Source organism: Neovison vison, chromosome 3 (genome assembly GCF_020171115.1).
Source record: "Neovison vison isolate M4711 chromosome 3, ASM_NN_V1, whole genome shotgun sequence".
In the NCBI taxonomy this organism is placed as follows: Eukaryota; Metazoa; Chordata; class Mammalia; order Carnivora; family Mustelidae; genus Neogale; species Neogale vison.
In genome coordinates, this window is record NC_058093.1 from 40,356,174 (window position 1) to 40,371,982 (window position 15,809).

At 45.9% G+C, this 15,809-nt stretch overlaps 1 protein-coding gene across 1 annotated transcript in view; it reads left to right on the forward strand.

The window, feature by feature from the left end:
* Positions 1-15,809, forward strand: part of DIS3L2 (DIS3 like 3'-5' exoribonuclease 2) — a 366,805-nt gene that overhangs the window by 229,668 nt on the left and 121,328 nt on the right. The window contains exon 10 of the mRNA XM_044241854.1: positions 304-383. Coding sequence (XP_044097789.1) covers positions 304-383 — 80 coding nt within the window. The remainder of the gene's footprint in view (positions 1-303; positions 384-15,809) is intronic.

Genomic DNA, 15,809 nt, shown 5'->3' on the forward strand with positions numbered 1-15,809 from the left:
GGAAGCCCCCTCAGTCTACCCACTCACAGTTCCTCTTGCTCAGGCTCAAGGAGAAGTAGGTGCCCATTCACAGGAAGCTGAAGACCCTCGGAGACATGATGGAGACAGGAGCTTCCTGAATTTGTCTCTCCTGTCTCACAGGTGACTACAGATCTCCTTCTCAGAGAACCATGACAGAAGCTACTCTTCCCTTTGCCTGCCATTTGCACATTTGCAAAGTAACCGTTCTCTAAAACTCTAGTGCAGTGGTTTGAAGACTCTGGTGTTTGTGGCATTGCTAATCCTATCTTCAATCCTTCCTAGGAAAGACTGTATCTTCACCATTGACCCATCAACTGCCCGTGACCTCGATGATGCCCTCTCCTGCAAGCCACTTGCTGATGGTAGGCTGGAAATTTCTATACCTTTCTGGGTAGCGGGCTGTCTGCATGCCTTTCTGATCACCCTGGCGGCCGCATACTCCCCAAACAATATAATGTGTAGGGTTGGGTTTGCTTTGTTCCTGGGCCTGCGCCGTATAGGACTTAAAAGATTGTGTTCCTGTGGTGACTCTGATGAGGGTGAGAATAAGAAAGGTCCTCTCACTGGGACTCTTCGGGCCTCAGCTGCTGCAGAAGAACTGCTTCCAGGCCTTGGTTCTTCAGGAAGTTGGAGTTGGGTGTCATGTGTTCAAGAAAAAAGCCCTTAACCTCTGCTTCGGAGAAGCATTGGGTTCTTTACCTGCATTTACCAATAGAGTAGGATGATTTGGGGGTACTCTCCAAAGGCATACTCAGCAGTGGGTCCACCATCCTGCTGAATGCCCTCTGCACCTGCACTGGAAAAGCTGGCCCTGCTCCTGCAGGTCTTCATGTGTCCAGCAGATTATGAAAGGCAGCTGGTAGGGGCTCTTTAAACATTCTTTGGGGATGGACCTAAGCAGGGAAGAGTATGGGATTTAAAAACTACGGTGGGGTAGGGGGAGGGAAAGTGTGTGTGGGATGTGAGAAAAGCAAACCCTGGCAATCCCTTTTCTAATGCCCCTCCCATGTGGTGCTTCTCGGCTTTCGCTATTTCCTGCCCCTCTCTAGGATGGCATCTAGGGGACTGCCTTGGCTCCAGTTGTTCTGGATATGGCTTCACCACTGCCATGGGCCTGTCAGCCAGCTACCCTTGGGGTTTCAGTCTGTGGCGAAGTCTTCTAAGACTTTGCAGAGGTGTTCATGTATTTCACTGATGTACAACTCCACATAGGTTCCCTGTGTGATCTCTTCTCTACTGGAGCAGGCAGTGAAGATTAGCAGATAGGAGGCTGAGAGACAGAACATATCACTACCAGAGAATGCTTTCATCTTCTAGTGGGAGCCCTCCTTGAAACTGCAGGCAAGGTTGCCCAGTAGTTTCAACAAAGAAAATTGAAAGAAACATAACACGTAAAGGCAGAAAAGTTCCCCTAGAAATTTTGGAGCAATTATAGATTTTCAAAATCCAGAGAGTGAGCAGCCTTCTTAAAAAAGCAAATGCTTGACTGGTTTGTCATTTTCTGAGGAATATTTGCTAAGTGCAAAAGCTTGAGCGTGTCACATACTGTGCAGTCCACTCCCCCAATCTCCAGTCTGAAAAGTGCTCCCAGGCAGGAAGACAGGTGACAATGAACCTCACTTCCTGCATTTCCCTTTTCTCCAGGTTCACAGCCCTGGAGTCTAATGCTTAAAAACAGTTGTTTCATTTATTGTGTCCACTTTTATAGTTGTTAGTGGCCAAAGGCAAGGTCTAACACCTGTCACCACATCTCAGCTGGCCTGGGTGGTGTTCTCATGGGCACCCAGAGAGCAGGCACGTGTCCTACCCCACTCACTCTATGCACTACACACTACGTCTCCTGTCTAGGGTGACAGATTTCCAGCAGAGGTTTCTGGGAGGGAAGCGGTAAAAGATAGGGCAGGGAAAGTAGATGGGGGACAAATGGTACCTGTTTGTAAATGTCCAGCCAAAGGATGTTCTGTGTCAGAAAATTGAAAACCAGTTGTTTTCAATCTCTTATTCAAGGAGAGCAGTCAAAGAAACTAATCTAGCAGTACAAGATGAAGGAGAGAAAGTAGAGGCAGAGAAGCCTTGGAATCATTCAGGAAGTAGGCAGTAACTGGGCTAGAGGTGGTGACAGCGCTGGGTGGGCGGGGAAGGCAGATTGACAGAGGAGTAATGACAGAAGAATCAGTGGAAATGGATGTTGAGTTTGAGGGAAAGCGGTCTTCACACTAGACAAAGCAAAACAGAGCACAAGACAGAGCAAAAGTTTCAACCTGGATGATGGGGAGATGGAATTTACAAGTGAGAAGCCAGGGCAGCAAGAGGATGAGCTGGTTTGGGAGAGACGGTGTCTATATGGAGTTGACCATCTGATGGTGCATATTTATCTAAGCTGTCACATGTCCCTTTCAGAGGTAGGGGTGGGGAGCCAAATAAGCGAAATGCATGTAGTCCATAGAACCACATAACACAGGGAGCCCTGGAGATCAGTAGACAACGCACCAAAATGCAGACAGTGATTTTATTAGAATGATGGGATCCCAAGTGATTTTTCTCTTTTCTCTAGTTTCCATATGCTTCTAATGTGGTAATATAGTTTCATAATGGAAAAAAAAGTTTTGTAATAAAACAAAAAGAATGATTAGGTGCCAGAAATCACAGGTTGCCCAGTAGCGCCCTGCACCGGGTGATCCCATGCCTTCCGTCCGCTCAGTTGTTCCTGCGTTCCAAAGGAGTCGTTAGCAGCGGTCATCTGGCAGAGCAGCAAAAGAAGGGCACGGAGAAGGAGGCAGGGAAGAATCTGAAAAGGCCAGAGTGGGTCAGTCAAGCAGTTTTAAGGTGGCACTTCTACAGTTGGCCTTTGTGACAAGGGCTGCTGCCAAGGCTATTTATCCAGGGGGATGAAAAGTGAAAGTCCATTCCAGTTTGGATTGGGGTGAAGTTGGCTGAGTTCTGGTTCCATTAGTTACCAGTGCATGTCAGTTTTTGCTTAGAGGAAAAAATGTTTAACGTTTCAAGAAGCAAATAATGTTTTCTGGGCCTATTTACCTCATAGATAACCATTTTTATTTAAAGAAAATATATAGAGGTCAGACTTCCCTTTGGATGTACTGAAATCATCTGAATGACTGTTCTGTGCAAATGAGTCCCTCAAACAGATGTAACTTATCTAGTCCTCACTGTCCCATTCTCTGGAGTTCAGATGTATCCTCGGGACTCATGACCAGTGTCTCCTATAGGTGTGACACTTAGACGACTGTACAGCCTGCAGATCCATTCTGTGGAAAGGCAGGGACACCTGTTCCCCGGGATGTCAGGATTATGTCAGCTGGCTGAGGAGGGGGTGCCCCCTCCCCTTGAGGAATCTCAGCTCTGGAAGGGGTTCTATCAGTCATCTAGCCTGCCAAGTCCCTGCCTCCCTGAGCTTAAAACTACACTCGAGTAAAATGTTCCCATGGGCATGACCCAGCCCGCTGACTTGAACATGGAGCAATCCACTTTTGCTCAAGAAAATACTGAAAATGCAAGTGTACAAGAGTGGTGTTACAAAGATAACCCAGAATCTCAAGGTGGTGAGTCACATGCTCCTGTGTCTTATTACTCTAACAGATCCCTTGCAGCACACCTCACAGCTGACCTCACCACTCAGGCGTGGAGGGCTATGGTTGTCACATCACCCTCTGGTTTTTAAATTACCTCCACAGCGTCCACTTATTGACTCTCCAGACTGCATTTTAACTCTCTACCTTATGGGCAGCCCATTCGGCCTGAAGAAGGCATAACCATTAGGAAATCCCTCCCTGTTGTGGTCTGAAATGCTGCTGTCTTGCTGCAGTTTTCCTTCCCTTGGTCCCGCGTATGCCTGTTGGGGGCTCCAGAACAAGGCTTGTCTCTTACATGAGCACGCCCAAGGGACTGCATAACAGCTGTCACCTTTGTGTCACCACCCCTCTGCTGAGCATCCTGTATGTTCTTCTATGAGCTGTAGCCTGTTGCCTGTGTTGTGCAGTCACTTCTGCCCTTATGAGGTCTGAGGTACATGGCAACCTATATCCAGACGGTATCCAGACTGTATGTAACCTGTATCCAGACATCAGAGCCTCCTTACTGGGCTAACCCAAGTCCAGAGTAATAGGAACCCATTCTCTTCAATTAGACAAGGCTCACTGCTTTGCTTCAGTCTCAAAGAGAGATTGTTAGACAGGACCTCTACTCAGCTTAGCCAATCCAGGCCCCCTCCAGATTCTACAGGGAATTCATGTTCCCCACCTCTCTTATGGCTGCTTTCTCTAATGTTTTATTCTCTCGTGAGTGCTCTGCCTTTGAATGTGGCAGCATTATCCTAGCCAGGCCTTAGAAATGAAGGATTTTGACCCTGGGGAGAGGGGGGAATGAGTAATGACTGCTAATGGGTTTGGGGTTTCTTTTGGGGGTGATGAAAATGTTCTGGAATTTGATATTGATAGGTGCACAACGTTGTGAATATACTAGAAACTACTGGGGGGAAATGAGTGAATGAATGAATGAATGAATGAATGAATAAACAAACAAACCCATTCCTCCTTGAGGCTTTCTGGGGACTTGACACTTTAACCACACCTCAGCAGAAGTCCATAGGGAATGCCTGGGCGGGATACCCATAGTCACATCCGTCTTGCCTGTCTCTCTGCGTGCTGCTTTCATCTCTGAACCCTGAAATTCCCACCCAAAGAGCACACCCCCTCTCTATTCAGCCACCTGCTCCTATTTCCTGTCCCCACAGAGTGCAGCCATCTGACTCAAAGAAAGCAGGAGCCATCCTACCGGACTGACACATTTTAAGAAAATCGTCAGATGAACAGCCATCATCCCGTCTGAGGGAACTCTGGAATGCAGGTTACCTGCTTTACTGTAGGGGGCGCCAGTCTTCCTGCCTGATTTGCCTCTGTTGCTTCCTGGTTGCAGGGCTTTCCCTTCCCCAGGGAGGAGGGACTAGGGAACTCTGTCCCAGCAAGGAAATAGGAACGAGAGATCAGGAGCAAAGCCTGTTAGAATGTCACAGAATTCCTAAACTGTGTAACTTCCCCCATATAGCTGTATTTGTCACCTGCTAAGAGTTTCTCATCACAACTAATGCCTTTGGAGGCAGTGCGGAAGTAGGAGCTGGAGAGACTGTGCCCCTGTGTTCTAGGTATTGACCAGAGAATCCAATAAAATGGGTGCTAGAGGAGTTTTCGACAGGATGTCTCTGCATCTGCCTCTGGGAAGGAAAAGAGAGCGTGGAAGTCCTAGAGCTTGTTCCTGAACATTTGGGCAAATCCCAGCAAGCAGGCCAGAACCCCCCTGGGCTCTCTTCTCCCTCTGGGTGGATCTCCCTGCACCAGTCACTCTCCCTGGCACTTGACATTTCCCCTTGATCTGGCTTCTTCCTCTCCATGTGCAAACTTCAGTCTCCGTGATCCTACAGAAGCTTCCTCAGCCCTGCTCTGCCTCAGGAACTTCCACCCTCCCGTGTTCATGAGGATGGACACTCTTTCCCCTCAAAAGAGTGGCCTGAACCTGCTGCTGCTCCTGTCTTTCTTCCCCTTTGTTCCTTTTCCCCTTCGCAGCATGGCTTTGGGAAGTTCAACAAACAGGTCGTCCCTGACCTCGGTTCACCCGACATCTGTAGCACTTGGCTCTTTGCTCTTCCTTCTTGAAACTCTTTCTTCCTTGGGCTCGGAGGGCCCTACTTGCTCTTGGTTCTTGTTTTTGGACTTATTTTCTCCAGGTGCTTTCTTTAACCCTGCTTTCTCTGCCTCTCTCTCCACGGGGGCCTGCAGAGCGTCCATGCCAGTCCCCCTCATCACACGCTCATCAGCCATGGCACCCGTGTTCTCTCTGCCCGCAGCCCTCTTTCCCAGGAGAGCCCCATGACTGACTCGAGATTTGCCTGGTGGTGTTTGTGGTAAGGCTCTGCCTCCCCTTTCTGCCTCTCATCACCCCCACCCCCACCTTCTCTCCCCCGTCCTGCTTGACCTCTTTTCTCACCACTCATCACCCACTGTTGGTTGATCTACTCCTCTTGTTTCTATCTGGCTGCCTGCCATTCACTGGCACAGATGCCCAGGCCCAGAGTAGGTGCTTAGTGAATCTTTGCTGGTGTTTACAGGCACTCAAGAGGGGAGGGGTCTTCTAGAAAGACAAAGCCCCAGGGTGACAGAAGCATGGTGTTTGAAAGGGAACTATGCAGAGCTGGGAATACCGGGAGTGTGAGGTTCAAGTGGGGGTAGTAGTTGTAGATAAAGCCGGGATGAGACCGTGAATTCCTTGGTGGGTACCACTGGCAAGTTGAGATTTTTAGGGAGAAGCCAGCATTTTGACTTGGAGAAGAAAAGCATCTGTTCCTTCAAGAACTAGGATCGAGGACTGTGTTCTGTGCCCAGTGCTGGATATACAGTAGCAAGAAACACTTACACTTCCTGTCCTCTCCAGGTTAATATCAAGTGAAATCAAATAAGTACATGTGGGAATGACCCATAGTTTAAATGCAGGACCTGGATGGGTCCCACATTTAAGGTGGACAATAGCCTTTTAACCTAGACTTGAAAATAAACAGGGGCGAGCGAGATGAAGAATGGAAGGAAGAACATTTCAGGCTAAGGAAGTGGAGTGTGTGCAGACCCTGAGGCACAAGGGCTTTAGTACTGAAAGGAACAGAAAATTCCATGTGGCTGAGACTTTGTGGGGTGGGAGGAGCTGGTGAGGTCGTCGGCTTGCAGGCTCTGGCGAGGAGTTACAGCCTGAGTGCAGTGGTAAGCAAAGAGTCTGAAGCAGGAGAGAGGCAGGATCCAACTTGCAGGTTGGAGAGATCACTCTGGCAGCCACAAGCAGGCTGGATTAGAGCAGTGGCATTGAAATGGTCTAGGTAAGAGGTGGCAAGCGCCCAACCACGGCAGAGGCTTAGGAGCCAGAACTGGAGGGAGGCATCAGCCAGGAAAGGAAATCAGGGCAGGACTTGGTGTCTGGGCAGCTGCGGGAGCCTCTTAACTGGTCTCCTGCGTCTGTCCTTTTCTTCCCGCATATTGAGGTCAAGGCGGTCCTTACAGAATGCCCACCCCCTCAGGCCATTGCCCTGCTTCACTTCTGCCAAGGTTCTCATGTCGCACCGAGGATAAAAATCCAGGTTCTTACTGTGACCCACCGCTAACTCTGCCTCTCTAACATTGCTCCACAGCCCCTCTCTCACTAACTCAGCCACACAGCCCTCCTGCTGTCCGCCAGACATGCCAGACTGCTTCTGCCTCAGCGTTTCTGCATTTCCCCTTCCTTCTGTCCAGATCCCTCTTCTTAGATCCCTCTTGGCTCTCAGGTTCTGCTCAGATGTCAGCTTATGGGGGGAGCTGACCACCCCCCTGTCCCCACAGTCTTCCCTAAGCCTCCACCACCTTGATTTTCTTTAAGGTGCTTCTGTGGGTCTTCCCCACTGGATGGAAATCCTTTATCAGAGCAAGGACATCATTTCGTTCATATGGAACGCTCAGTGCCCTGAGCACCGGGTGTTACCTGGTTGGCACACATGCCAATTTTTGTTGAGTGAGTGAATGAATAAGTTAACAAACTTGATACTGGAAGAAGAAAAGAATATAGAATGTCATCTAAGTACCTGGCTTGGGCACTGGGTGGAACGTAATGCCTTTCAATAAGAAATAGTGAGGAGAGGGATGCCTGGGTGGCTCAGGCGGTTAAGTGTCTACCTTTGGTTCAGGTCATGATCCCAGAGTTCTGAGTTCAAGCCCCGCATCAGGCTCCCTGCAGAGTGGAGAACCTGCTTCTCCCTCTCTTTCTGCTGCTCCCCCTTCTTGTTATCTCTCTGTCAAATAAATAAATAAAATATTTTTTTAAAAAAAGAAAAAGAAATTTTGAGGAGAGCTGATTCTGGAGGGAAAGATAGTGAGTTCAGCTCAGCTTAAGGTTAAGTCTACACTCCTTGGGAGATACCCAGCTAGAAATACCAAGGGGGCAAGGAACAGGAGTTGGGCTGGAGATGGAATCTGGGAACCTTTGGTATTTGGGCCTGGGAGAGGAGGCCCTAGAGAAGTCAGACCGAAGGGAAGACCCACCGAGCCCTGGGAGGAAGGCCCAACAGGATACCACCCCCATGAGTCTGCGGAGATTGGTGTCTAAACAGAGAACAGAGAGGAGGCAGGCAGAGAAGGCTGAATGGCAGAGAGTCATAAAGGATGCAGGAAAGCCATGTAGAGGACAACTGTCTGAGTCTTTGGGCTTGGCAAGTGGGATATCATTGGTGACCTTGGTGAAACTACTGTCTATGGCTTCTAGGAGGGGAAGCCGAGCTGCAGGGGCCAGGGGAGAATTGTATGGAAACCAAGAATGGAGATTGCATTCTCTGGGAGGCTTGGCCGGGAGAGGTACCAGAGGTAGGAAGGGCAAGGTCACAGGAAACTTGTTCTTTATTTTTAAGATAGAAGGATTTTAACATGATTCTGTATTCGGAGATAAGAGACTTTGGAGAAGGAGAAATTGAAAATATAGGAAAGAGAGAAGTTGAGTTGTTTTCTAAGGCCTTGAGGAAGAAGGTGGGAGTGAGTCAGCCTGTAAGTATAGAGTGAGACTGACATGGAGGGTGAATGCCTCTTCGCCTCTTCCTTTGAGACCAAGAGGGCAGGCCAGGTGCTGCAGCTGAGTGTTCACAACTGATAAGGTCCATTTTAACTGGGAGAGGAAGTGGCACCCCTGCTGAGGGCCAAGGGGGCAGGAATGGGGTTTGGAGGGGTTCTGGCAGAAACAGAGAAAAGGGAAGGAGAGGGAGCTGACCAGAATCCCATCACACAGAGTGTTATGGAACTCCCTTTCAGGTATGCTCAGTTGGAATACTACCAAGTCTGGTAATAATTCTTCAGTAATCCTCAGCCTCCTGGGTGCAGGAGAAGTTGCAGTGATCCAGATTTGGGGGTTTGCTGGGAGCGAGAGCATGGTAGGCACCAGAACAAGGCTGCTGGGACCTTGCTTCCCCTCCAAACCTGTTCCTTCTCTGACCCTTCCTTCCTTTTATAAAGGCATCACCTAGTCAACCAAAGTTTCTTTTTTTTTTAAAGATATTTATTTATTTATTTGACAGAGAGAGATCACAAGTAGGCAGAGAGGCAGGCAGAGAGAGGGAGGGGGAAGCAGGCTCCTTGCTGAGCAGAGAGCCCGATGTGGGGCTTGATCCCAGGACCCTGGGACCATGACCTGAGCCAAAGGCAGAGACTTTAACCCACTGAGCCACGCAGGTGCCCCCAGAGTTTCTTTTTTTAAAGAATCCTAGAATCACATTTGATTCCTCTTCTTCTCAATGCTATTGTCATAGCCTTTCTAATAATTTTTCCCTCCTCCCTTTCTCCCCTTCATCTTGCTACCCAGTTATCTTTTCTGTTACAGACACACAGAACCAGATCAGATTGCTTTTCTGCTTGAAAATCTCTTTGTATCTATAGATACAGTCCTTACTATTTTTGGTAGAGCTTAGTTATCAAAGTTCTTCAAGATTGACCCCCAGTGCCTCCCTTCCCACCTTCCCCACCTCCCAAAACACACACACACACACACACACACCACCACCACCACCACCACCACCACCACCACCACCCCCATGGTGGCTGAGCACTCCAGGCTCTGCCTAACCACTGCACTCTATCCTGCCTCTGAGCCTGTACTTGACCTTTGCCCTCTACTTAGCATGCCTGGCCTCCCTGTGTACTTCCGTGTGGGACTTCAAGAGCAAGATAAAACCTCTGCGGCAGAATGAATATTCTTCCAGCAGAATGAATATTCCTTTCTTCATGTCTTTCTTTCATTTCTTCATGTCTTTAATGCAGCCATACACATCGGTGTTTCCGGATTTAATTCCCCTTTCTGCTTGGTTCCTAAGGGCCGGGCATTCCTGTGCTATCTCATCATCTGGAGTGTCATGCATGAGTCCCTGTATTTGGTCTAGTCAGTCTAACCAGGCAACCTGTTGTATATTTTCCGTGTTTCTTTTCATGTTTTTTGCCTTGCCTTTTTTATTTTCAGCACATATCTACCCCAGGTTTGTGGGTTGCCTGGAGGCTGATACACTGACATATAAGCCAACTCTACATGCTCTCCTGAAACAAGTCTGCTTGTTTGGAATTAGTTGTCCCTTTCCCCCATCACTTACATCTTATGTCCTTGACATTCATTCCTCAAGCTCTGTCAGGTGGCGTATTTGAGGCCCACGTCCCCATTTTCTCCGGCCTGAGTCTCTTGCATGGCTCACACTGCTCATTCCATACCTACAGGCTTTCACAGCAACTTGTTTCCTGGTGTTATTTTGCCCTTTTTCTCGTCTCTCTCCTATCTGCAGCCTTGCCATTTCCAAAGTCAATGAGTGCAAATTTCCTGCTAAAATTAACTTCTGGAAGTAACCTTAAGATGATAGTAAATGGGAAAACAGAAAAAAGTTTGTGATACAAAAAGCCAGATTTTTTTTTTCTTTAATTCTATTGGTGAACAGGCTTACTAGTTAAGAAAAGGCCTTTTACCAACCAGGTACATCTGCATTGGCAGTACGCCCATCCGTCAGTCTGGAGAACTAGGAAGCTAGTATGAGTTAGGTCTTCATGGTATGTTGAGACATTGGAAATAAGGTTTTTTGTTTGTTTGTTTTTGTTTTTTTAATTCCACTCTCTTGGGAATGTTTGGAGGTTCCACTGGTATATGGAGATAACACTAAGATAATACCCTAACATAAGAATCAAGTGACATCTTGAGAATGAAATAAACTTTAAATGATTTTGACCTACAGAATTTCCTTTGACCTGGAGACCTGTGAAACATCAGATAAAATCTGCTATCTTAATTTGTGTAATACTGAAACAGAACATATGGCAGTGATTTCAGTCTGTTTAGGATCACAGGCGCCTTTGGGCACCTCATGATAGCAATAGACTCTCTTTTCAGAAAAATGTATACACACGTATGTATACAATATTTGCAGATCCCATTTTTAGTAATATTGGAGAATGGATAGCCTGAAAAACTCTTCTTCACTAAAACTCTTTAAAATGATGCATCTTTTTAAAATGTATGGCTAAGCTGGCCAGAGTGTATGACAAGTCCCTAGAAGCCAGGAGTAAAAAAAGAGCAGATGATCAAAGAAAGATTTATGTGACAAAGTAACTAATGTAATGGCATTTTCTGATGCCTACTGGGCCAGACATTTATCTCATGACCTGAATTAACACCGTCTACATGGTCCATAAAATTCTAAGCCAGGTGGTGCTTAAAGTGGCACTAGGTGAACAATGTTTCCAGAAGCCAGGCAGAACCATAAGCATATGCTTTCTGGAGGAATTAACCCTAAACCAAAACCTTAAATATTTGCCAGAGATGAAGTTTTAGGAAACACATGCCTTTAAAAAAAGTCCTGAAACATGCAAGGGTGTAGCTAAAGCAGTATTTAGAGGAATAGTTATAGCTTTAAGTGCTTATATTAGACAAGGAGAGTCTAGGTGGCTCAGTCGGTTAAGCATCCGAATCTTGATTTCAGCTCAGGTCATGATCTCAGGATCATGAGATTGAGCCCCAAGTTATGCTCCACAGTCAGTGGGGAGTCCGCTTGAGATTCTCCCTTTCCCTTTCCCCCTCTCAACCCCCTGCACGTGTGCTCTCTCTCTCTCTCAGATAACAAATAAATCTTAAAGGGAAAAAAAAAAGAAATGGAGAGACTATAAAGACACTAGCTTCACAAATGTTTAGAGATAAGGGGAAGTGTATGTGATCATACACTGTGGGTACATGTTCTGAATGAAAAATGAGAATTACCTGCATAATTCTAACAATAGTAGCCCCCCTCTGCTGCTCTAAGAAATACATAGAACAGATAAATAGACTGTACTCTGCCTTTCATGCATGTCATAGTGATAAACATAATTTATTTGCTTGTATAGGAAAAGTTCTTATTTCTACTTTTGGCCCTGCCACAGTGGAAATCTTAACAGATGCAAAATATCAAACATGGCTATTAGATCTTATTTTCGTTTTCTAGTATTAGAGTGCTATTAATTGTCAAGCCAAAGGTCTTTTTCCAAAAACCATTAATATTTGAAAAAAATTGGAGCATCTTAGGATTTAACTTTGGAACAGAATTTAAAACATATAAACATATACATTTTAATATTCAGTTTCTGCGTTATTTTATGTTTCTTATCATAAATACTATATTTGTAGTGTTCATGTTCCATAAACATTTTGAGTCTCTAATAATAGGGGAAATACAGTAAATAACTTCCAAACTAGTAGAGAGAGGCAAATGGGCTGAGGAAAACAAAAACGCTTCAATCTAAAAGAGGACTTGACAAGAGAAAAAAATAGAAGTAAGACAAATAAGCCACACGAGGAGCACTTGGGTGCTCAGTCAGTTAAGTATCTGCCTTTGGCTCAGGTCATGATCCCAAGGTCCTGGGATGGAGTCCCACCTTGGGATCCCTGGTCAGTGGGAAGTCTGGTTCTCCCTTTCCCTCTGCCCATCCCCCCAGTTGTGCTTTTCTCTCTCATATGAAGGAGCCAAATTAATAAGCACATCAAATTTCCCTCTGTAGTTAAAAAGCAAAGACTGTTAGATTAGAGAAATAAGCACAGAGACACAAAAATTAATGTAAAAAGGTGAGAAAAGCTATGCCAGTCATGTGTTAAACAAAAGAGAGCTAGTGTATTTTTTGTTAATGTTTGGTAAATCAATTTTAAGATAGAATATATTACTAAATGTAAAGAGAGTTGCTAAGTGATGCTTAGAAGGGTCACTTCATTGGGAAAATATGTCTGGATATATATTACTAAATAATATAGCTTCAAAATATATAAAATAGGGGTGCCTGGGTAGCTCAGTGGGTTAAGCCTCTGCCTTCAGCTCAGGTCATGATCTCAGGGTCCTGGGATCGAGCCCTGTGTCGGGCTCTCTCCTCAGCAGGGAGCCTGCTTACCCTTCTCTCTCTGCCTGCCTCCCTGCCTACTTGTGATCTCTCTCACTGTCAAATAAATAAATAAATAAAATCTTAAAAAAAAAAAAAAATATATATATATATATATATATAAAATAACAGTTGACAAAAAAAAACAAGAAATTGATAAATTCATCTTCATGGTGGGTTAATTTAATACGCTTTTCCCAGGAAATGTTTGTTCAAACAGAGCAGAAATTCGTTAAAACTGCAGAAAATGTGAATAGCCCAGTTAACAGGCTAGCTCTCATAACCATACATAGAATACTGTACTCACAAATGAAGATTACAATTTGTTCACAAGCACACAAAAAACATTTTAAAAAATGGCTTTGTGTTAAGCAATTAAGCATGTTTTATTTATTTATCTATTTATTCATTCATTTATTTATTTTTAAAGATTTCATTTATTTAATTATTTGACAGAGATCACAAGTAGGCAGAGAAGCAGGTAGAGAGAGGAGGAAGCAGGCTCCCCGCTGAGCAGAGAGCCTGATGTGGGGCTCGACCCCAGGACTCTGAGATCATGCTGAGCCGAAAGCAGAGCTTAACCCACTGAGCCACCCAGTTGCCCCAGCATATTTTTAAAAGTCACTGGTATCATACACATCATTTCTTCAATCACAGTGCAATTAAATAAGAAATAAGTGCAACAGCACTTTTAACTTAAGAAAAACACAATGCATTTAAAGATTTTTCACTACCTTCTCAGATGCGTGGCCAGATGAATGGCATGAATTGGAATACACCTGATGTCATGCTTCCTATTCATGCTTGAAGGATGAGTGAGTTTACCTACCTCCTCATGGCTGAGTTAACTTCCCTTCCACACAGAATACAGAATACTCCCTTACAAGCAGTTAAGGATTTCAACCCTGACTACTTTCCTCACACTCTCTAAGAGCTCCCTAACTCTTTAAAATATATGCATATTGACCTTCAGGGTGCCCACCAGAGAGCCAAGAATTGCGTGAAAGCCTTTACTATCAAGGGACAGGCCTTCTCTAGTCAAAGAAGCCCAGAGTTCCAAAGGTTAGCAGAAGAGAAGGATTCCTGGATGGGAAAACAGCTGGACCACAGGATGGTCACCCCTAGGACCTCCATTTCCTTCTTCCTCAGCACCACTCCCTCTGCTCACTGACTATAGGAGCTGACAGGACTTGCTACCACTTTGGTCTGAGTATGGTCCCCATAATTCTTTGCTTAGTGCCTCAGGCACAGCTGAAACTAGACTATACCTCTTCAAAGAAGTTTCCTGAAGGTTAGAGGACGGCTAAAGGAAGGTCTGCAGAGAGCAACACAAAGCATCAGGAAGTGGCTTGCTTTACACTTGCCCCCAGATCCAGGCCCCCCAGGTCCTGACCTGTCTCCACACTGTGAGCATCACACAGGTACCCCCACCTCAACATCTACCTTTCCAAAATCTCGACCTAAGAGGTTCTAGAAAGCAGCCGTGGGCTTACTTCTTTCATTCTGCATCTCCCGTCTGAGGGCTGGCCCCTTTCCATGATGAATCTCACTGAGGACGTTCACTCCCTTTCGGGAGGAATATCCCCATGCCTTGCTCTGCGAGCCCCAGTGTGAGAGCTGTTTGATCAGTGCACTCCAGGGAGAGGATAAGTGTGGCATTCTTACAGAAGCCGAAGCCAGACATCTGGTGGGAGACCCAATCTGCCGTTTCTCAGGCTGCATACATAGCCTCCAGCCCTGACTTAAAACATGACATCACGCTGTGCTCTGCACTCCTTCTAGCCTTGCACGGAGTAGTTTACAATGCCTAGCTGTGTGGCTCTGGCTAGACCCCACCTTATACCCCATGCCTGTATAGCACACACGCACACACACACACACACCATTGCAAGGCTTTTAGGGTCTTGTCACTTAGGTCATTGGTTGGGGAAATACACTTTCCATCAGAACCTTTCCTCAAGCACCATGCAGAGAACACCACAGCCTTTTGTTGTGTGAACCTGCTAGAGCTCAGTCCCTAACCTGCCCAAGCTCTTTCCCCATCCTGTCCCACAAGAGGGGCCAAGCAGACAGTTCTATGCACATGGACGTCAATCCAGTATATTCTCTCAAGGCCCTAAAGAGGCCGCCAGCACAGGTCCGCTCTGTGCTAGACAGAGGAGCCGGACCGCTCCTTCCAGCCATTCCTCTCACCTGGAACTGCCCTTCTCAGCCTTTTAGGTGCTGCTCTTCTAGTTGTTTTCTTGTTTTAGCCTTACCCAGTCTTTTGGAATTTGAGTTCATCTCAGACAGAATTTAAGTCCCTGAATTCAGGTCTGCCCCTCGCGACCCCCATCCTCTTAAGTGCATTGGTTATGTTTCTACCTGCTTCATCCACCTCAGTCAGCTGGACTTAGAAGCACCATGTTTCCAGGAGATGGCCTTCCAAATATCGATCACTGCACCATAAGAAGCAAATCACATTTCATTAGGAAAGTTTACTCTATCAGCCCGAAACATAGGGCACATGTAGTTTAAATATAAGATCTATATGCAACATTTAGTTTAGCCAAACAAAAACTTCCATGTTTAAAATCTGTTTCTTTTGTTCTAGAAGAAAACCCCTGATAACTCTTCTATAGATTTTGGAAAAGAAAAATTCTGCTTCAGGGCACCTTTCTACTTGAATACATTTCTGGGTTTGTCTCTGACTTCATGATGCCTGGTATTTCCAATGCCATTATTCCTACGTTCCTCTTGTATGTGAAGTCCTTTCTAATCTCGGTTTTGAAACACTGATTTTTTATTCCTCTTGCAATCTCACATCAGAGGGCATTCTGACCTCAGGCAGAGTCTAGGTAATCTAAG